Raw genomic sequence first — 24,833 nt, 5'->3', positions numbered from 1 at the left:
TACGCGGTTTTGTAACCATTTACAACTAGCATCGTTTCTAAGCCATAAATGAAACGTAAACGGACAATGGAGTTCTGTGGAAGCTGTGCTATTTATGCATGAATGTTAATTTTGTATTCTAATCGTCCAGGATGGAAGAAATATTATGGAGTCAACGATGGGATTCGAACCCCTGTTCTGCCGTTTAAGAGATTGACCAATTAGCCTTTACAACTTTACAACTGCTCGGAACAAAATGACTTAGTAAGATAGGCCTATATATATAGCTAATTGCTTCTTTTGAGAGANCTGAAACATCTTTTTTTAATATTCAATCTATTGAATTATTACCAGTATTCTCTAAATTGAATTATTTTGGCTTCCATGCTGACTTCCCAAAATAAATTTACCTGATACTTTGAAACTATTTATTATATAAAACATTAGAAGAAGAGAAGGGGTACGAAAATTAAATACTAAAGTAAAGCAATTACACTGTGCATAGTTATAAATAAAAAGGAATTCTAACTCCGAAAAATAAATCATTCTTGAATCAAAACGTTTGAAACTCAAGTGTTCCTTGTTCAGATTTTTTCTCTTAGAAAATTTAGATAAATAGTGGCTATGATACTGGCGTTTTGTACCCTTATATCTTACGAAGTTGCTTCAACCTTAACAAGATGCTACATCGAACAATATTTTAATTCTACTTTATCCACAGTATTATGTAATTAAATTTAAGAATTATATTTCGATTCATTACATTTTTGAAATGTAATCATGTAATTACATTTTGATTAAGTTGGTACACATTTAAGGCTTCAGTGGATACCATCAATTTAAAGCTTTAATTTGCGTCCAAATGAGTTTAACTTTAATTTTAGTACCATGTAATTAAATAAAAAGCGTGAAATAATAGGGTTCATTTTGCCACGCTTTTAAAGTTGATTCAAACGATGTTTGTGATTTAACTTGGTCCGAAACTTCTATATCGTCCCTTAAAGTTTATAAAGCAATTTATTAAAAAGATGAATGAAAAGAAATATAACATGTAAATGTGTTTTTAATACTAGCCTCATCATACTAATAACTGTAGTAAAAAGTAAAACAGCTTTTAATTTCTTTACATAGATAGCTGTCTTCACTTCACTTCCTTTGACATTCTTTCTTGAAATCTGAAAGATAAATAAATTTTACAAAATGTTTTGTTCATTCATTGAAGTGTACCAATTGCGTGTGTAAAATACATTATTAATAATAAAATGTAATAATAGTTATGGATATTGCGGTAATTCGCTTTATTCAGGGGAGAAAAAACATCTGCTGGAGAAGTACACTGTTAGAATGCTCACTCTAAAATTACGGTAAAATAACCGACTGAGGTTAACGGTAAATGATATATTTTATCTTTACGGTTTTGAAACCTTTTACAAATAAAATGGTTAAACTACCATGAATACAAATCTACACATTACGTTAACCATTTACAAATAGCATGATTTCAAACCTTAAAAAAATTAACTGGACATTGCAGTTAGACTTCGAAAATTACCGTTCTATTTGATCTTTTTATAGCCCTTGAAATACGGTAAATTTTTCCATGTTCTGATAGCTTTGACAATCTATTTTTTCTCAGTGCACCTCAGTGCTTTCTCAGTTACGCAACATCGTCTGATGTTTTTTTCAAAAATAATCCCCAAATACTTTTTTTAATTTTTACGTAGTACTAATAAGGAATTAAATAATGAAAACAAATGATATTGAAAATATTTAAATTATAAATATATATTTATTTCGAATATATTTGAAATTTTATTCAGGAAAATGTAAGTATATACAGCATTCGTTAAATAATTTGAATCACGTTTATTTACTTTCTAAACAATAATTTTTTCCACTTAACTGTTACAACAAATTACAATTGTAATTTTACAGCAAGTAACAAATCAAACTCACATTTATTAACTAGACGTTAATATTTTATTTACTCGTTTATCGAAATCACTGCATCACTTGCAAACAAAAACTAACTGATGAATTATTAATTGATATTACGAACTTAATTTCAATAAATTGAATACTATGTCCAAAATAGAATTTGGCTTGCGTTACCATCAATTGAATGGTTCATATATTTCTTCTTATAATAAATAAATTTGTTTTGAATTATAACATAATTTTTGCTTCTAAGCTTTCTGAAATGGTGAACTTAATAATCAAACAAATGCTTTAAAGATTTTTTTTTGCAATATTTTTTTTGCATATTTTAAATGCAGAAAAAATTAAACTGCTGAAAAATAAAAACTTCTAATGAGATGTTTATTTTTAAACTCTTGCTTAAGCACAAAGTTTATTATAAGTTAATAAAAGTGCCTTTATAAAAAAGTGTTGATACAATGCCCTAAGTCATAAAAAAGACGTTACTCTCGGAAATTTTTTTACTGACTGATTTTATCGTGCTAAGATGTCTTCATGGTTTTTCACCTCAGATGAGTTAATTTTTTTTTAATGAGTGAATTAGATTAATTGAATTGTAGAATCAGACACATGGGCGAATTTTTCCGAGTAAGTAAGACTTTACATTAAATATTCAGAATTTTTAAAATAGGAGGGCTAACTGCCATTTGTATAATGTTTCCAAGAGAGCCGCGATGGCTCAGGGGATAGAGCGTTCGCCTTCCAATGAGAGGAACGGGTTCGAATCTCAGGGGCAGATGGTCGATACGAATCCGAATCCGGCTTGCACCGACCACAGTGCTGACGTGAAATATCCTCAGTGGTAGACAGACCATGGGTTAAAGTCCCTTTGCCCGCAGGCTAACCGTGGGAGGTACTCGTGGTCTTCCTCTTTATGTAATACAAATGTGGGGTAGTTCCATAAAAAAGTTCTCCACGAAGGCAAAATTTCTCCCAATACTTAATCCGGAAGTTCCCATGTCTTTTGGATTGGGTTCAAAATTAGAAAGTTACGGAGTTCAACATCAGTTGTCGTAAACTCAAAAATTTGGGTCGGCTGTTCTACGACAGTTATAAAATAAAATGTTTCCAATCCAAGAGAATAGTTTTCAAAAAGACATTTTATGTATGCTTATGAAACTCAATTACCATTTTTGAAGTGACAATTTATTATTATTATTACTATATTTAACAAAAAAAAAATATTAATGAATTTTATTTTATATTTTTTTTTTATATTTTACTACGTAATTTTAAACGATAAAATTTGAATTTTTAAGTACAGTTCCCGAGAGATTACAATTTAAGTATGCTAAAAAATCATATTTGTATTATCATCATATTTTCATATTAATATCATATTTTAGTATAATGCAAAAAAAATCATATTTTGAATATTTATTTCTTGTGAAAAGATGATGTAAGCGTTTTTATTTTGTAAAAAAAAGAAAATACTAAAAAAAAAAAAAATGCTTTGGATTTCTGGAAAGTTTTGGATCTTGTACATGCAAATGGCACATTACAATGAGAAGTTAAAATAAAACTTAAATACAAAGTTTTTTTTCTTTATTTCTCGCAATTTAATTTATCATTACATATTTAGAAAAAAATGTTTGAAAAAAAAGTATCTTTCTCGATTTCAATTTTCTATATTAAATCAACTAATAGAAATAAAATGGAGAGGAAAAAAAATAAAGCTGTTCAGATCTAAGATAGTTACGCATCAGCAGAAAATAAGCGAGACTTCTATTTACGAGATTAAACGCCACAATTAGCAAAGAGCTTGGATAATCAAATAATTTAATTAAACAAACTGTAAAGCGAAATTGGGATGAGTAAAAAAAAAAGAGATTTATATCCGCTATACTTATTTTAAGATGGCACTGCAGGAACAAAAATGCAAGTTCATTTTTTTAAAAATTTAATATCGATATTATTATTATTTATGTGGTAATTAAGTAACAAACAACGCAATTGGCAAAGATTTCTCCTCGGCTTAAAGCAAATAAAAGTTTTATCATGAAAATTAAATTAAGCAGCAATAATGTAGTTACATGAAACAGGACATATTGAGGACACAAAGAAAAATTTCTACATTTCTGTGAAAATCTTAGCGGAAATGCTACCCATTATGCTGCTAAAGTTAAGCATGCTCTGGCTTTTTAAGGTTCGATTATGGCGCCTATTTTTGAACAGAAGCGTTTATTGCATGATAATGATAAGTAGCATTTTTAAAGCTTAGATCTTTACAAAAAGTAGTGATGGCATAAGCTCTCATTTTTAATAATTTTTAAAAGGGTGTAATTATTGAACTCAATCGTGATTATTACGAAATAACTTTAATAACAAAATGCATGGAAGTTTAAAATTCCCATTACAATAAATCTTTAAATCAAAACGTTATTTGAAAGGGTAAACTAAATCATCTTATCCCTACACCCGCTACTAATTTTTTACATTTATAATTTCATAAGATTTCAGTTTTATTTTTAACTATTTCGATGGTAAATTATTAATAAATTACCTTACAAATATGTTTTTTGTTATTTTTGTGTACACTTTAAAAAACCTCGGACCAAATCACGGTAAAAATAACCGGCACTCAGAGTGCCAATAGTTTATACTGTAAAGACCATTTTTACAGCAAAATTTTATGAAACAAAAATCTGATGCACTGTAATCTTTACAGTAATACTTGCTGGCAATTACACTGAATAACTGTAATTCAAATATTACTGTAAACTTTAAGGTATAAAATTTTACGACAAACATGGATTTTTCTGATGATGCACCCGCCGTGTGATTATTTTTTTACCGTGATTTGATCCGGAAATTTTTACAGTGCAGTTTTCCTCCTTTCTGCAAAATTTAAATAAGCATGAACTTCTCATCTCAACTAAATGTAGCTCATAATGTTCCAAAGCTACATTTAATGAACCAGCAGTTTTTTCCGTATATTTTATCAATTGAAATATTATTTTCTGTAACAATTTATTTTAAATTTAAGAATCTTTGATAATTTTGTTGCTGTTGTAGTTCATTTACGTCACAGTAGAGCTGTACAATGGGCTATTGGCGACGGTTTGGGAAACATCCCTGATGATGATCCGAACACATGCCATCACATTTTTGATCCTTTGCAGAGGGGATGGCACCCCCTCTTCAGTAGCCCCACGACCTGCACCCGAAATCGAGCACTTTACGGTAGAACAGTTTAACGAGGACCAATACCGCACACCCTCGATCCCTACGCAGACTAATCTAAGTGGTCACCCACCCGCACGCTGACCGCAGCCAGTGATGCTTGACTTTGGTGATCTTCTGGAAGTCGTGTCTTAACGATCAGTTCACAGCGAGACGAATCTTTGATAACTAGTTAAATCTATTAATTAACAGGAAATCCAACGGAGTTGCATTATATGAAACACCTTCAAGTGTTAACCTCCAACTGTGATGGTGGTCCTTACACATGTTTTCAGCTCTATGATTCGTTAGAATTCGATGACGTTTTTGTTTTTTCCTCACTGAAATATTAATTGGCGATCCTCTTTTGGGCATACTTTTTCATGTTTTCTTTTTTATAAGAATTCAAAAACTACTTATCATAGGGCAATCTTTATGGAATACCCTGTCTGCTTCATACAGAGAGTATGCTTCCTACTGTACTCATATTGCAAATTTTTAATTTGAAATTTGTAGTAAATTAAGCCAAGTTGTGAACTGATTTACATACTGCTCTAACTTCCCTTAGTTGGCTTTCTAAAATAATGGTAATACATCTTTCCTAAAGTTTCCTCTCTAAGCGCGATGGGAATTAAACATTTTAAATCTTCTTTTTCCATCCGATTAAACGAAACAAGGATCGACCTCTTTCAATAATGGCAACTAAAGCTCCACATCGTTGAATTATTATCGTTCTTTAGATGTTGTGTAGGGAAGGATATTTTTAATCTTGGTTAAATTACTTGATGCGTGGTTGCGCATCGGTGGTTAGAGGGATTTTTCAGTTTTCGTTTAAATATTCACATGCTCCCATATAAAATTATTTCAAAAAATTTCACAAAATACTTGTCTTATTAATGCATAAACATTAAAATATTTTAATCAACGGTCGTTGGAAGGTGATATTTAAGATTTTAGATATTTGGTGGTCGTTAAAAATAAAAATTCGACTTGAGTTTAGAAATTTAATTCGAAATATTCATGGGTTAAATTTTGTATTCGTATTACAAAAGCTTTGCAGCGTCAGCTTAGCTTTGCCTGTATCATATGAATCTTTGAAAAAATAGTATCAGCATGTTTTTTAATTCACGCAAACTAAATGAAACATATAAAAAAAAAGAGATAACAATGAAAAAAAAACGTGTTACGCTAAGTTTGAACTCGATTGTAGCCTTTCGGAAGCGTAACAATTAAATTAATGGCATAATTTAGCCTTGATATAGTATACATGAATTTGTAGTTTTCTTTTTTACAATTGGATACTTGCAAGCGACGTCATGCAAGGGCCAGCCAATCAAGTTAAACACACACATGTGACGTAGTTTGTAGGTATCCAATTAAATCCGAAATAGCATTCTAATTTACCCAGACCTTAAAGATGTAATGCTAATACGCTATGTACAACCACGTGATTAGACACAACTATATGGACGTACCCGATGGCAGAAATGAATTTGTGTTATGATACAATCGCCATATAAATGTAATTAAATAATAAGATTCTAAATAATGTGTTCCTCATACTTCCTAGAATATAAAAGTAAGGATTTTTTTTTAAATAAGCGTTGGCATACCATTCAGTAAAGGTTTTTTAATACCCTCAGTTGGATCTAGGGTTAGAGTTCATATATGATATCGGGGTATCAGTGGGTAAATTTCGTAGTTTTTTTTCCATGTAGTGCTAGGGCACATTATTTTCCTGAAAGAAAATCCTCGTTAAAGGCGAATCAGCTTATTGTTCTGTTTAGAATTTTACATGTTTCCAGAGTTGGGATCAAAATTACAAGGCTACTAAATGGATCCTCTACTCAGCAGGGATAATAAAATAAAAACAAATTAAAATGATTATTCGGAAGTTGTGTTTTCTGTTTGTCTTAAATATATTTTTCACAAAAAAAACACCTCGTTTCACAACCATTAAATATTTGTCTTCATTAAAACTTTCCGTTTCTTAAAATATTATAATAACACTTTTGCATTGAAAAAAAAACCCGGAAAAGGATAAATTACTTTCTGTGTTCTCGCCAAGATATTTTATCAACCAAATTTTTCTTAACCCTTCTGAAAAATAATCAACATCACCCAGACTATTTTATTATTACTTAAAATTGCGGCCAAGAAAAACTGAAATTATGTTATTTTGTGCGAAAGGATGCATTTTATTCTAAGAAAACAAACAACCTGTGCGCTGTTAAAAAGAGAATTTTTAAAATTAGTTTCCCCGAAAGGGGACTGAAAAATGTTTCAAAAAGAAAATGAGCAGCAAAACGGTGGAATTCTGTATTTACGGCACGTCTTTCCCATCGCTTACGAATGTCGGACGTGCTTATGTTCTCACGTTTCCCTTTCTCACAATTTCTCAAGATTTATGAAACCTCGGGTCGGGAAAATTTCTTTCCCTCTATTGCTATTCTTTATATACGTCGGAGGAAAAAAAAACTGGTGTAATGAAAGTTTCACAATTATCGATTTCCCAGTCACATAAAAGCAAGATTGGCTATTTTAGCGTTGAATCGAATAGGGTAAAAAACTTGTGATGCATTAGAGATAGTGTGGCACGAACTCTTAGAAGAAAAAAAAAGTTTACCGTTATCCATTACGTCACGTGAAAATTTGGCGAGTTAAGTCTGCTGTGAAGTCGAAAAATTTCTACCCGAAGAACAACCTAATGTTATTTTCAAGTTCTTCATGGTATTAGAAACAAGAGTTTTGTAAAAGTATCGATTTAGGTCGATGAAGAATCGGAACATAAATCGATTCAAGCAGCAGTTTTGTTGTGTCAATAAGTTAATTGAATTGTTGAGAAATAGTGAAAATTTATCATTTTCTAAACTTAAAATGTCGTTTGAAGAAGCGCTTCCGGCTCCCCACTTCCTCTGCACTTAAAGTATGTATGTGCTCTGCGTTTATAAGCAACTTTGTATTGACTATGTAAGGCAGATATCAAGCAAAGCTGAAAAAGTAGAACATGTGATTTATAAAATATCAGAAAAAGTTGGAATAAGGTGAAAATTATATTTTTATATGACTACTGTAGAAGAGGAGGCATAATTACCCCTTTGATATATGTATTTTTAAAAATCAGTGTCAAAACTTGAAGCCTTTTATAATGAACGTTAAGCGTTACACATATTTGATGGGAGAAACAAATGAGTATCAAGATTAAACACAAAAATTAACACAATAAAAACCAGTTTACTTTTCTAATAAAACAATTCAGGAGTGGAACCAGGAGTTATATTAGAAGAACCATTCAATTTTATCCGACAAACAAATTGGTGTCTTTACAATCTTAAAGTATAAAATCGAGCTATTTGTCTTTGAGGTTGTCTCTGCACAACACTGGAAAAAGCGTGTAAAAGTTTGGTCTGTTATTACTTGCTGTTGGGAAGTTTTAGAAAATTTCCCTAGGATTAGAAAATTAGAGTTAATACAAAACAAGACCAACAGGCTGATCAATGGCCTTGTGAAGACTACCCCCATCTACCGAATGCTACTTCTGGCTAATCGAAGACCCATTCAGACATCGAGACGAGAACTCTTACGTCATAAGAGCAGTTGATAAGAATCGAAGTGTTCTTTCGAGACAGTTACGTAAACAGACAAGAGGGCACATGAAAATATAAATAAATGTAGTTTTTATCAAAAAGTTGTAGACTTGAGAGCAAATCTGGAACTTAATGAGAAAATTGTTCAGCGATTCTTGATTTTTACCTTTTTCCTGAACCTTTCTTCTGTATGTTTATACCAATGGCTTTTTGATTGAACTCTCATTAAATGTTCGAGCAGAAATGTATTCTTACATTTCTGCGTTCTCATGATGTTCCTTCGTTCGTTCTCATGATGTTCCTGTCGTAAATGATGTTGTTTGTTGATTCGTTGATTGATGATGTCGATTGTTGATTCATTGAAATGAGGATGTTGCTTCGTTCTCATGATGTTCCTGTCGGAAATATAAAAAAATCGCATCTGACAGAGAGGTCACTTGGTACTGGAATTACTTACCCCTATGCATCATTACAATAAAGTGGTTTTACTACCGAACTCTAAAAATGCACTCGGTACTGGAACAACTTACCCCCAAGCACCTTTACAATAAAGTGGTTTGTAGTAAAACCACTTTATTGTAAAGTGGTTTTACTACAAACTCTCGGTACTACAAACTACGAGCTCTAGAAATGCACTCGGTACTGGAACAACTTACCCCCAAACACCTTTACAATAAAGTGGTTTTACTACCGAACTCTAAAAATGCACTCGGTACTGGAACAACTTGACCCCAAACGCCTTTACAATAAAGTGGTTTTACTACCGAACTCTAAAAATGCTATTCAAGCTATTGGGTTAAAAGAAATACCTTTATCTAAGAATATCCTACACTGTCGGGTCTTCTTTGAGAGTAGCATGACGATAAATCGTACTCTACGGCGGTATAGGTAGATTCGTTAACGAATAAACCCTGGAATTTGCAGTATTTTCGGTGATAAATATGAAAATATGCGGGGAAATATGGACGCAAAGCTAGTTCAACAGCCAAATGCATGCATCGCTTTCCGTTCCGCAAAACTTTATAAAAAATCTAAGTGAGTCCAAAATTGAAAGAGTCACTTTCCGTATATCTTTGAAAAGTATGAGGAACATGCCAGTGTCGCATAACGATCAACATACACAGCATTAGCATTTTTGCCAGCTCAAATTTCTTGCTTTGTCGAAAGACATAAACAGGTACCATATGACATTGATAGGTACTGGCTTTACGTGGTTTCCCACCAAATCCTGTCTCATCAACAAGTATCAAGTTCTCGCTAATGAGAAATTGACTGAGGAGAATTTTTTTCATTTAACTCTTGAATTGCGTTTTACGATGTTAATTATTTTGTGCGATTTTTCTCTCTCCATTATCTCTTACTATTGGAATTTATTTTCCCAGAAAATTATTGTCCATTTAAAACTATTATTTCAGTGCTTGATATTTTCGTGGGTAAGTTGGTCGATTAAGGGAAAAGTACAATGTAAAAATTTAAAAAAAAACAAAATTGATTTTCACATTAAATTTTGGAACATTCCCTTAAAAAAGTATTATGAGAGATGAGATAGATACGACGCTTTTTGCAATGGGCATCTGAATAAGTTTTTGCAAGACCAAAATGCCGTTTTCTTAATGTTACGCATTACATACTCTTAGATACGATAGCATCTCCAATTTTCAATTGATCTGACTTCAAATTTAGCATCATACGTATTATTAAGGGATTTTTTGTTTCTAGTGGAATACTTTGATTTCATTTTTATACCTTGATTAATTCAGAGACAAAAATAAGACTGTTGAAATGTGTTACAAGTCTGACTTTATCTTTTAATTGAGTCCCGCAGTGGACTGATCGTAACAGCCCGGTTCCCAGTAGAACAGCAGAGTCAAGCATGGCTGCTGTTAGTGAGTTGATGTGTGACCACTTTGATCAGCCTGCGTAGGAGCTGAGGGTGCACAGTATCGGTCCTCGTTAAGCTGTTCTACCGTAAAGTGCTCGACTTCACGCTCAGGTCGTCGGACTACCAAAACAGGGGAGCCAACCCCTTAGCAGAGGATTAAAATTGCGATGGCATGCTGATTATCCTCAGGGATGCTTCCTAGACAGTCGCTAATAGCCCATTGTGCAGCTCTAATGCGACGTAAATAAAGTACATACCTACCTATCTCTGAATTGAAGATGATTGCATTTCTGCAGAAAAACCGGTTTCTTTCCCATGTTGTTCAATGAAAAAAATTGTGAAGAATATCATCAGTCGTAACGCTTCGATGATTAAACATTAAAAAACAAATTTTTTTACTGACGTACTACACATAATCCTGAAAATATTTGCTTTAACTAACAATTATTGCATATCACGTAATTAATATATAATAATTATTCATTATATAACCTCATGATATTTTTAATTGTAATAAATAATTATTCAACATAATTTGTTTGAATAATAAAAGAACATAATATTTTTGATCTACTTTAAAATGAAATCTTCTTTCATTACATCTTCTTACTTCTTGCAATCATAATTATTTTCAGTCTCATTTAGAATTAAAAAGGAATAAATATGTTATAATTTTTCTTGAATAAAACAATTTTTGTACTTTCTGTTTCAAAATAAATACGTTTTATTTAGTAATCTGTTTTATATTTTGCTAGCTAATTTTAATCACTTTAAATAAAAAATAAAGTTGATTACGCTCATTTAAATGTTTTTTCTTAAATAAATTTTCCAACAATTTCATTACAAGTAAGTACTATTTTTTTTATTTTTGATTCATTCAAGATAACATTTATTTGGAGTTGAATAATTGACCTAAACAAGGAATTAAAGAAGTAAATAAAATAAATAAACAATTAAACCTCAAAAAATGATTTTTAATTCAAACTAAAGTTTTTTTTGTGATGGAAAAGCATTTGATTATAAATCGTCGAATATACAAAATGGGTCTCATTGGAGCAAAAATTTGTAAAGATTAGCAGAAATAAGTAAAAAGAATGTTCTTCTTTCAGAAAATAATCTGAGATAAAGACATTTTTTTCATAGAGTATTTGTTTATGAGAATTCTTTTCTAAATATTCCAGTGAGTTATTAAAATTTTATCTGTTTAGTTTTAAGAAGAATTGTATTGGAATCATTCCCGGAAAAATTAACCAGAAGGAAAGAAATTACGTTGAACAGAATTTTTGTTCGTGATGAGTTCTTTAAGTTAATGGATTCATTCAACCCCTTTTTGATAAGCAAAAAAATAGCACTTGATAAGCACTTTTTTGAGAAAAAAAAGAAAAATTAGATAAAAGTAAGTTGATTAACAAAAACTTCTAAAAGATAGAAGTTAGTTTAAGTTTTATTTGCAGAAGAATACAAAAATCTTTCTTAAAATCAATCTTATTTGAAAAATCTTCCAAAAGCTTTAAATAGAAAAAAACTTTATATAGCAAAAATTTAAAAAAAAAAAAAAAAAAAAAAAAAAACAAACACTAAAGTAAATAAAAGTGTTTTTAGGAAATTCGTCCAAAAATTACTTGAAGCTAATTTTAATAGTAAAAACGTTGTCAAAACTAAAATGGAATGAACTAACTACTATGATTAGCAAAATGTAGCCATTCATATATTACGTAAGCAGGCTTTTGATAATTTTAGACCTTCCCCTCTTGTCGGTAAAAATAAGCAATAATGCTTACGTAAGAAAGTTGTACTCCACTGCTTCTTTCTTTAAGTTTAAAATTTGTTGTAGGAATCCAATTTAAAGAACTTTAGAATTAAATTCAAATAAAAGATAAGATTTTCCTTGAAACAAAATTACATTTTATAGAATTTTAAGTCTCTTTAGATCATTTAAAGCTTTGTGATTCCAAATGTAATTTTTATTTTGAATTTGAAAATTTTCCAAAAGTTGAATCAAAATTTAGAACGAACAATGTTTTTTTTTAAAGTGAATGGATTGTTTCAACTCCTTTTGACACACAACCAAAGCAAAAAACTTTAAAAAAAATTTGAAAAGAAAATAACTTGATTTCCTAAAGTTTCTAAAAAACAAAAGTTAAATTAATTTCATTAATTTTATTTCCAAATTTTTGTTGTATACTTTTTTTTGCCTTAAAATAGAAAATAAGGGTTTATATACTAGTCTTACGTAAGCATTGCTCATACAATTTCTTCTCCCCTTGTCAATAAGAATAAACAAATCACAAAACCATTCAGGTGTTAAAGTCCTTTAGGTGTTTACGTGATGTTTGATCCTTTAATTAGGTGCTTACGTTAGATTATTCTTGCGTAATATTTGATGCTTTCGTTGGGTGTTTACCTAAGATTATCCTTTAGATAGGTCCGTGCGTTAGATTATCCTTTAGTTAGGTGCTTACGTTAGATTATCTTTTCGTTAGATGCTTACGTTAGATTATCCTTTAGTTAAGTGTTTACGTAATATTTGAATGGGTCCGAACGTTTATAAAACTGGAATGCAATTAGTTAACTATTTTGATTAGCAAAAATTTAAAAAAATGCCAAAAAGTCTTAAAGGACTTGAACTCATAAGAAAAAGTTTCGAAAAACAGAAATAAAATGAGTTTGATAAGCAAAAATTACCAAATAACTGCGCATATATATAAATTAAATAGGCCTAAACATTCAAAATATTAAAGTGAAATTAATGCGATTCTCGAAAACACCAAACATTACTTAAAATGCAAGTAAATATGTTGCGAGTGCGCAGACACGTGTTTTTGTTAACTCTAAACATATGCCATTTAGCTCTAAACATATGCCTCCGATATTTTTACCTTACAATAATTAATCCTTGTTTTTATTGTACTTGTTTTGCTGCCTTTTAGTTAAACACGCTTTTGTATGATAGCGGCCGTGTTTGATTTTTAATATCTATGAATTGTTTCAATTTTTAAATTCATCAATGTTATAACTGCGTATAATAATGAGTTTTATTTTTTTACTATACAAAATGTATTTTTATAACAGGTAATAATTTAATTAATTTATAAATTTAAAGATGAATTATTTTAGTTAAGCGGAATCACTACATTAATTTCAATTAATTAATTTTAATAATAATTATAGTAATACAATAATAATTGCAATAAATAATTAATTTCAATAATAATTCAGTAATAATTTAAATATTAATTTTAATAATAATGACTTAAATTTTAAAGCGAAAAATTTTTTTTTAAGCCTTTAGTAGATTTGAGAATAATGCAGGCAAACTTTTCACCTTCGCATAGATAAATTGTATTAAACCTGTCTTTAAAATGATTTTTCTTAAAATCGAGGAGTTTTGTTCTAGACTAATTACGTACCTCAGTATCCTTTGTTTAAAATAGTTCAAATATATGCTCCTTGCAAAATTAAAATTAATATTGAAATTTAAAGCACTGAAATTTCTCCCATATTTCAAATTACTATGTACAAGAAAACCTAAAAAATTATTAATTGTGCTGTGTAATCTTTTGAAAAAATATTCACTGATAAAAAAATACTTCAAACTATAACTTTCAATAAAAAATATAATTTAAAGTTATTTTAATAAAAAATTAAAACTTTTTTTCGTGTTTATTAATTTTAATCTACTTTAACATACAAAAAAACCAATAACATCAGAATGATAAAAAAGGAAGAAAAAATCACAGACATAAAAACTTAAGCCTAAAATATTTTTCCTCATACTATAAAACCTTTCTAGAAATTATATCATTAAAAAGTTTAAACACTTTTCCGTGCTTTTTTTTGAAATACTGAATCAGTTTCCCTTAATGAAAAAACTTTAATCAAGCTGTGTATTATATAAAGTGACTTTCCTTTTAAAAGAAAACATGACTTATATACTAATACCAATATTATGAGACTGCTGTTTGCGTATGTAGTTCAATTTTGGAGCAACTCCGAATAAACTAGAAGTCAATGAAAATTCCAGCAATAGCTGGATAAGGTTAGATCAAATATTTGCTTAGTGTAGGTTGCTGCCTTTAAAATGGCTCTTTCATTTTTTCTTTAAATATTTAATTAATTTTTTTTTTCATCCTTGAACTAAGCTTGTCTAAATAAAGGGTAGAATTTCAATGAAAATGAAAGTGCATAAGGAATTTCGGTGTAAACATAAAACCTTTTAAGAGAAATTAGGAAAAGTTTGAGAGCAAGGCCGAACGCATAAAATTTTGAACTTCTTCTATAATATTTGAAAACCAATATGTGAAAATTTCTTTTTCCTTTTACGAACGGTGGATGACGAAAACAGTTTAAAATTTATTAATTTATTTTTTTAGAATTAGATTATTTTTTTAATTTATATCATAAAAAAGTTTCATAAGATCTCGTCGATATTCTGTTATTAAAGGACCTAATTTAGTTCTGAGTTGTTAATAATCACGATGATATTCATTGCAATTGTTGTAATAGTAATTATTCGCGAGTATGACAAAAGTTTAGCAAAAAAATGAAGATCCACACATTATATTCATTTTTAGTGGTTGTTATTAGGACGAATATTATAGAAAATGTTGTAATAATTGCTATTTTAAGATGTGTAATATCAAAACTGAATATTCACCTTTAAAATTTATCAAAACTAAATATTCACCTATACAATTTATAGAAACTGAATACTCACCTTTATAATTATATTTTTAAGGTTAGAATCTTTTTATGATTATCGTGAAGACAATTACTACAGCAATTATTGTAATAACAACTATTTACGGGTGTGCAAATAGTTATCAAAAGCAAATTTAAGCGCTTCCAATGACAATTTCTGTGGCTATTATGAATACAGTTATTTTAGTAGATTTTATAACAATAATCATTCATGGCTGTATAAATGTCTATCGTAATTGAATATTTAGGTTTGATTTTTCGGGGTTCATTTTCGCCATGACGATTATAATAGAAATACATGTATTATTAAATATTCTAATTTTTGTGTTTTGTGAATATTCATCAAAAATATTCACAGACATTATAATTTTTACAGATTAGAATATTGCACATATTAGAATCTTCGCACATATTAGAATATTAGTTTAAATAAATTATATTAAAACAAAGATCTGGTGTTATTATAAGCATTCATGGTTCCAATTTCTTCCAATTTTATTTTCTTGTGACAATTATTAAAGTGAGCATTAAATTAATTATTTTTTGCAATATTTATTAAAGAATTCGTAAACATTTATCAAAGAAAGATATTCGCCCTTCTAATTTGAATTTTAGTGGCTATCATCCTGAGGACTGAACAGTTATAATTAGCAACTATTGTTATTCATGTATGCGTACCTTTTTATCGAAAATTATCGGAATTGAATATTTAGGTTTGATTTTTCGTGGTTCATTTTCGTCATGACGATTATAATAGAAATACATGTATTATTAACTATTCTAATTTTTGTGTTTTGTGAATATTGATCAAAAATATTCAAAGACATTATAATTTTTACAGATTAGAATATTGCACATATTAGAATCTTCGCACATATTAGAATATTAGTTTAAATAAATTATATTAAAACAAAGATCTGGTGTTATTAAAAACATTCATGGTTCCAATTTCTTCCAATTTTATTCTCTTGTGACAATTATTAAAGTGAGCATTAAATTAATTATTTTTTATAATATTTATTAAAGAATTTGTAAACATTTATCAAAGAAAGATATTCGCCCTTCTAATGTGAATTTTAGTGGCTATCATCCTGAGGACTGAACAGTTATAATTAGCAACTATTGTTATTCATGTATGCGTACCTTTTTATCGAAAATTAATATTCCCACTTCGACCTTAAATTTTATTGCATCCTGATATTTAACTGACGATTAATATCGACATTATTGTTATCATAATTAGTCACACACGTGTAAATGGTTATCAAGACTCAATATTTACTCATCTAATTTAAAGTTTGGTGACATCTATGCTGCTGATTATAAAAGCAATTTTTATAATAATAATTATTTACTAATGTGATAATAGTAACCATTTTTTTCCACATTTTAAAGTTAATCTTTAGTGGTTACTTTCAAAATGGTAGCTAAGCGTTATGTATACAATTACTATAGAAATTAAAAGTATGCTAATTATAACTCTTCTTTCACGTTCTTAACTTAAAATATTATGAATGTACTTATAAAATTTGAAAATAATAATAAAAAAATAAAAAAAACGAAAAGGAAATGTCACATTGTACTTAAAAATGACAAAGAGAAGAAATTCAGCATGAAACGTGGAAACAAATAACTTTTAGTTAAAATTATTTCTTAAAAAATTATCTTTTTGTCAATAAAAATAGAGAAACAAGTTGTTTAAGCACACAAAATGCATACGAATAGAAAGAAAACAGAAAATATTCTTCGGCTGTTTAATAATTTACTTTTTGAAATATGTTTTGCCATAATTATGAATATTTAAGAAGCTCTTACTTTGCGCCCTGAAACGTGATAGTAGGGGATTTTTACCATATTCAAAACTTTAATTAAAAATTTATTGCAAATGGTCGGTTTTGTAATGATATACTTGAAATTTAAATACTTGAAATATAGTACGTTGGAAAAATTTACTTAAAAGAATATTTTGCTGCTTGATTTTTCTGTTTAAACATTCATGCATGTACCTTTTCTTAAATTAGATAAAACTTTTCAAAAATTATAATTAAAATGTAAGTATTTGAGAGTTACTGGAAGAATCGAAATTATTACTGCGCATCATAGTTTATTCATAATAATTGCCAAAAAGTCAGAATAAGTAATAGTTTCCTATTTAATATTCGCGTTCTTTGAATCAAAACGTAATAATCTATTTTTCATGACTTTTTAAGCTAATTTATTGCATTCAATAACAGTTAAACTGAGGTACTTCAAATAAAGAAATAATTAAATTGCTTAGAGATAAGTTTTTAAAAGTAGCCATCTCTAAAACTATTTCATTATGCCTAAACTAGAGATTTTAAAAGAACTAAATGAAGTAAGTTTTTAGAGAAATGATTGAATTATATTTTATTCTTATATTAGCTGATTTATTTGTACAGCGAAAACAGTGTGGTCAAAACTATCAGAATATGGTAATATTTACCGTATTTCTGCACTGTTAGACATCTCTCGGAAAAAATGGTTAAATAACTATTTATTAATGGTTATTTTACCATATTTAATCAAAACAGTCAAATAACCATAAATTAAATGATGCGCAAACTGTTTAAGTTTGAGAAAAACTGTTCATTAACTGCTTTCACCTAATACGGTTAAACAATCAGAATTTTATCGCACCAACTAGAACCACCTAATGAAGCTACTTAGTTTTTTGCAACTGCGTACATATTATAGTCGAACGGGCTAATCTGTCAATCTCATGACTGGCAGAACTGAAGTTCGAGTCCTAGTGTTGACGCCACAATATTTCCTCCATTCTTTTCAACTCATGGAGAATTTCCAATATCCGGCACTCTCCAATTCCCATTACCTTACGAAAATCCGAGCTCATATGTCTAGTGAAATAAGAATTTTTTTTTTTTTTTTACGTTTCTGAAAAATGGTTGCAAATGGTTAAAAAACCGTATAGTTGTATGCATGGCTCTATAACCATACTTTTTGTAAAAGGTTTAAAAACCATAAAGGAAAAAAAAATGTTCTTTACCGTAAACTTTATGGTTAATCGGATGGACAAATAGCTGCTCTTTATTTTACCACAATTTTAGAATGAAAATTTTAACAATGTGGCTCAATGGAAAAATCAAAATGTGTGGTAATTTTTACGGAAACGCTTTGGTAATGATGGTTTGGTTTGGTTTTGGTAAAATTAACAATAAAATGTGATTTCATAATAAGTGATAAAGCTTGGTCGATGTGCTAAAATGGTAAATTTTATAATGATACCTCATAATATAAATAAACAATGGTACGAATACCCTTGCCTTGGCTATATTTACTTTTCAATTATGTATTTTTTACTAAATGTCTGATAATAATAATTGTAATTTGGAAAACTACAATTTCCATTAAACTACTACCATAAGAACGTTAAAACTACCATATGTATGATTTAAATATCGCATATTTTGGTTTTATGAACTAAAATTATGATGTGTTTTCGTTACCTAAAATGTTATTAACATACAGTACGAAAATTTTGCCACAATTCTTTTTTTCTGTGTGGATAAAAGGCTCTGAATAATATTCATTTCATTTTTTGGAGTTATTAACTTAACCCAATAAACAGGATAATTTTTGGGATTAACAATTTGACAGAATCAAATTAACCCGTTCAGTTGTACAGATAAAAATATCACAAAAACTTATCATCGTTAGTCTGATGCCAATTCGATTCCACAATTACCAACAGTGATCAATAAATCCATCATTATCGAGATTTAAATGTTGGTCACCATAGGGGCATAGGAATTGACTGGATGTTGCTTCATGTATTGTATTGTATATCATAGTGCTTGTAGGTTCGAAATGTAACGAATCGCTGTTGGAGTTGAGAGGGAAATAGAGAGGAACTAACTTAAAGATGATTAGAAGAAACGCCAAGTTTGCCCATGTGATCAAACTGGTTTTTATGTCTGTCATCTCACCTTCCTCAATAGTTATTTGACAGATTTCGGTATCGTTGATCATAGTGAGACTCTGAATGTGAATTATATTAAGAGTGGTCGTTATGTACACCTGTACATAAAGACCACTCTTAGTATAATTTCAGTCCCGTTTTGTGATCATGTGAGTTGAAATAATGATTTATGTTTTTCAGAAGTTTCGTGTGATGACCAAGAATTTCGTCTCGTCCGTTACTTGATGTCCAATTATGATTCTGCAGTCCGTCCGTCCTTATCGGTCGCTCAACCGGTTGCAGTTGCCTTTCGAATGTCTCTCCTGGCATTGCTCACACTTGTAAGAATATTTACTTTCTATTATTTCGCTCTCATTACTTTGCCATTCTTATTGTTATTATCCTTTTTTCTTTGTTGAAAAATCAAGTTATTCTTAATAATATAAACAGCTTTGATGGATAAAAAAGCTCTTAGATAAACATACAATACTATATACAATACTACATACAATACTATACACATACAATACTGCATACAATACTATATACAATACTACATACAATACTATATACGTACAATACTATATATATACAATACTATATACATACAATACTATATACATGCAATACTATATACAATATTATATACATACAATACTATATACAGTTAACTCGCGTTATAACGACCCCAACGGAACTGCCCCAATCTGGTCGTTATATCAAATGGTCGCTATATCAAAATGAGCAAATTTCCTTTGAAAATCGGTCACATAATGGTTTTAAACGTCATAATGCATGCATATACTATTTGTGGTATACATGTTATAAACCAAAAAAGGATAGGATGCATACATTAATAAAACATAATGACATTTTAACAATTGAATTACAACTGTTAACAATTAAGAATTTTATTTTAAAGTACAGATTAAAAAACATAGTATGACAAAAAAAAATCTAGTTTCTAATGAATTAATTTTTTGATGTACATAATTTGCGGTATATATAACGAATTTTTTTTTTTTACATAATCTGCAGTATTATAAAGAAGAGTAAACCGAGGAACATAAACGAGGCTTCATTAGACGAAGACATTAATTTTTTGATGTGCATTAATTTGTTGAAGTTACATGTTAAGAGGACTTAACATATGTGTGCTTGTTCAAGGTCAACCATTCAACCCCACTTTCCAATAGGAAGTTAGAAAAGAGCGGTGTTCAAATTCAGAGAGGGTCGTTATATTAGGAGTTGACCTTTTTTACGGTCGTTATAGCAAGAGTAAAATAACGTTATCTTCTATGGATGTGAATTGGGACTCCTTCACAGGGTCGTTATATCATGTTGGTCGTTCTATCACAGGGTCGTTATAACACGAGTCGACTGTATATACAATACTATATATATACAATACTATATGTACATACAATACTATATACATACAATACTATATACATACAATACTATATACATACAATACTATATACAAGGCTACTGTATACAAGGCATCATTCCATTCAGATCCTCATTATTTAACTGTTTTATACAATTATTTAATGAAAACTTACACAGGTTACATTTTGCCGAATACTTACAATTACACAATACTCTTGACATTACAATTACAGAATACTTTTTGCATTTCAATTACAGAATACTTTTCGCATCACAATTACAGAATACTTTTTGTATTATAAATACAGAATTTCTTACTCTTTACAGAATATTTTTTGCATTACAATTATAAAATACTTACAGTTTACAGAATACTTTTAGTACTACAATTATAAAATGTTTACAGTTTACAGAATACTTTTTGCAATACCTTCACGACTACACAATACTTTTAGCAGAATGTGTGCAACCTATCATAAGTCTTATACTTTACAGAATACTTTTTGTATTACAATTATAAAATGCTTACAGTTTACAGAATACCTTTAGTACTACAATTACAAAATGTTTACAGAATACTTTTTGCAATACCTTCACGACTACACAATACTTTTAGCAGGATGTGTGCAACCTACCATAAAAGTTTTGCTCATATATAAGCAAAATATTGATCCTCAGTTCAGAAATAAAGATTTTTTTAATGTTTAAATGTCTTTCTCATAACCGATAACTTTTCGTAATTTCATACTCTAGTTTATAGTAAAAATTGTTCCAGAAATATAATATTCTAAAACAATTTTTTTCAAGAATGTCAACAGAATTTTAAAACTGACTGTCTCAGTTTGTTCTTAAAGTCATTTCTTAAAATAGATTTTCTTATTTTTATGATTAAATGTAGGATTATTGTTGCCCTTAAAATATTTATTTTATTCGGTTAATCAATATTTTTTTATTGTTTAAATTAAAAAATTATACAATATATATAAATATTATTATAATTTATACTTTTTCATAATTTAAAACGATAAAATTTTTATAATTTGTTTAGAAATAATTTGATAAAAAAATATTTTTTTATAAAATTGTCTATTCACTAAACTAAAACATTTTTCAGAACATATATAAATACACATTAATAATATTATTTGCAATATATTGAGTTGTACAGAATTATTATTTCTTGAAAATGTTTCAAACATTAATTAACAGTATCAAACCAAAACAAAACAAAAAAATAATCACAACAACGCAAAATATCAGAGCAAAGCATCATGGAAATATTGACTATAAAAAAGAAAGCAAAACATTTTCCAATTATCCGAGTCACTTTACTTTATTGTAAAATAAATGAATGTTAAATATTGTTAAGTATTAAATCTTCGAAACAAAAAAAAACATTTTTGAGAATATAAATGTGTTTTAAATAACAGTTGCTAAAAAACTAACTATAATCTGAATTTTCACTGCTTAAAACGCATTCATATTTTCTGTTATTTGTTTCAAAATATTCAGAATGTTTAAGTTGAACTTAAACTAAGATAAGTTCGTACCCATCTATTTATCTCGAAAAGAAAACAAATTCCCATCCTATACCACTTAGAAAACCATAAAACGAACAAACCATTTCTTTTATGGTTTTTTAAGTGGCCTTGCTCAATTACCGCGTGGTACCGGAAGAGATTTACGCAGAAACTATTGAAGAACGTTTAATCACCAAATAAAGGTATTTAAAGTATTTTTTAATAAAGCGAACTGCCGAACATAATGATCTGAAATATTTTTTCTTCTTCTCCAGTTTATTCAAATTGGAAGTTAAATTGTTTTAGCTATTTTATTTCAATCATGATAGAAGTAAAATTGAAATTCGATGCTTTACTAAGCATTTATTTCGCACCGTTTTAATAAAATTTATGGTTAAGAAAAATTCAAAGAGCGAGAGATTTCAGTTAACGCATTATGGATGATTTCTGATGTATTTTGGTATATTTTAAGTTGAAAATTGGTGAGCTAACTACACAAAAAATTGTTAGGAAAGGCTCATTAGAATAGGCTCATTCACAAATCCCAATCGTTTGGCTAATTATTTAATTGTTCTTCTCGTAAGCAAGACTAAATTAAACCGTTTTTAGAACACATGAATTTTTCTTCGACCAATAAATTAAAAAAAAATAAGCTTTACCATTTACAACAGCTTTAGTCTAATTTGAGAAATAAAAAAAATTATTGACTAAAAGTATAATTTTTATCTATAAAAGATTTATTCTCATTTGCAGTCGTTTAAAGCAAAACAAGACTCAATTTTACAGTTATGAAGGAAACTTTAAAGATTCGTGCTTTAAATTCGTATCGCAATTACTTCTTAAAAGAACTTTCCTCACCTTCTCGCCATTATTTTTTTTAAAAGAGTTATGCTAGACTAAATTGTGAAAAGCTTGTTTTGATTTCTAAAAAGTTTCATTTCAATTTCCCTAGAATTTATTTCCATTTTCAGAGGGAAAAAATTTGGGAAAGGTCTGCTTTAATTTATTTGTGAAATATTTTATTTTATTTTAGTGAGGTATATTTTAATTTTTAAAAAACTTATTTTTATTTGACAAATGATTGTTTTATAGCGCCATATACTGAGAACTTTTACAATTTGGTAGTGTGGCACGGTTCGGTTTACATCAAGTGAAGCAGTAGCTCATTTTTTTAGTTGCACAGTTGCAAGTTTTTAAAAATGTGCTACACGAGAAAATATTGAGATTGGCATCCCAAACAAAATTACACAAATTTTCAAAATCTGAAATGTACTAGGAAATTATTTATCTCACGTGACTATCTTTAAAACTTTTCTGCATTTTATAAAAAAATGAACCATTTCAAACACAGTTAAAAAATTCCGGATCAAATTAGGGTATAAAGTACCGGCACTTTGAGAGTATCATTCGTAAAATCCATTTTTACCCGTAAAATAGTTATATTACTATAATAGTAATGAAACTATGTAGTAATATATTGATTAGAGCAATACAATGACTTTATGGTAATTGCTAGTGAAAAAATTTCGGTGTATCATATTCTTTGTTCTTTAACATGTTCTGGTAAAAATGGATTTTACGGTAAAAAGTATCGGCACGTTCCTCTACATGTTCCGGTAAAAATGGATATTATGGTCAAAAGTACCGGCCCCCTGTGTGCCGGTGCTTTTTACCAGAATTTTTTTACTGTGTATATAGTGTGTATACATCTCTTATCGTTGACCTTACCTTGGGAAGTTTTCGTAGATTCCCTGAAAAAATAAATTAAACTTTGGTGAACGTAAATAGTATATATCATTATAGGTATTTCTATCGTAATAAACTACACAGTTTTGTTAAAAAGACATAAAAAAAGCAATTAGCATGTGATGTTATAAACTGTACGAATGCATTTACAATTATAAAACAAATTCTTTAAATAATTATAATAAAAAATGATATTGTTGTAGCAGACAGACATTACTATGTTTATACGTTACCTATTGTACTTTATACACGTCATACTCCAGCTTATTGCATTATAATATATTGCAAAGTTTATAGTAAAAATTATGTATTTTTTATGGGAATTCAGAAATGTTTTGAAGTATTACATTTTATGAATGTTTTATATTCATAAAATTTAACTGTTGCCCCAATTTTATTGAAAGAAAGATTTCTTTCTTGTAAAAAAAAATGTGTTTTATGACGTTTTTAATATAATTGGTTGCTTGCCAATAAAATCTAGCGTTTGAGAGGGATTTTCATGTGGAATTCTGACAAATATCCAGAAAATGATAGATATTTATATAAAGATAAAAATGAAAAAAACTAACAAAGGCATGTAATGGTTTTTCTGTAGATCTTCATTTCAACTATAAATAAAAAAACTAGGTATTTCATTTTTTTGTAATGTGTCACCTTTAAATATATACTTTTCGCATCTTTTTTGATTTTCACATTTTTAATTTTTTTTTTATTGTTTTATTCACATTTAAATTTTTTATCATTTCCAGCTTTAAATGTTTTATGTTGATTTCAAACTTCTATTTAATGAAGTCGGAAATTTCGTATATCATCGGATAAAGAATTCTATGATAAATAACTGTACCTAAAATAGTGCTTTTGTATTTAACTTTTTTAACAGTAATATAACTAATCATAAGTTCTTGAAATTAAAAAATAAAAAGAAGGTACTAAAGACTGTGGCACAGAAA

At 28.8% G+C, this 24,833-nt stretch overlaps 1 protein-coding gene across 1 annotated transcript in view; it reads left to right on the top strand.

The window, feature by feature from the left end:
- LOC107448921 (neuronal acetylcholine receptor subunit alpha-10-like) overlaps window positions 1–24,833 on the top strand; it is a 208,549-nt gene that overhangs the window by 142,881 nt on the left and 40,835 nt on the right. The window contains exon 4 of the mRNA XM_016064298.3: window positions 19,427–19,566. Within this exon, the coding sequence (XP_015919784.1) occupies window positions 19,427–19,566 (140 nt within the window). The remainder of the gene's footprint in view (window positions 1–19,426; window positions 19,567–24,833) is intronic.

The sequence above is a fragment of the Parasteatoda tepidariorum genome, chromosome 6 (assembly GCF_043381705.1).
Source record: "Parasteatoda tepidariorum isolate YZ-2023 chromosome 6, CAS_Ptep_4.0, whole genome shotgun sequence".
Taxonomy (NCBI): domain Eukaryota; kingdom Metazoa; phylum Arthropoda; class Arachnida; order Araneae; family Theridiidae; genus Parasteatoda; species Parasteatoda tepidariorum.
This window is presented reverse-complemented; position numbering and strand designations above follow the sequence as displayed.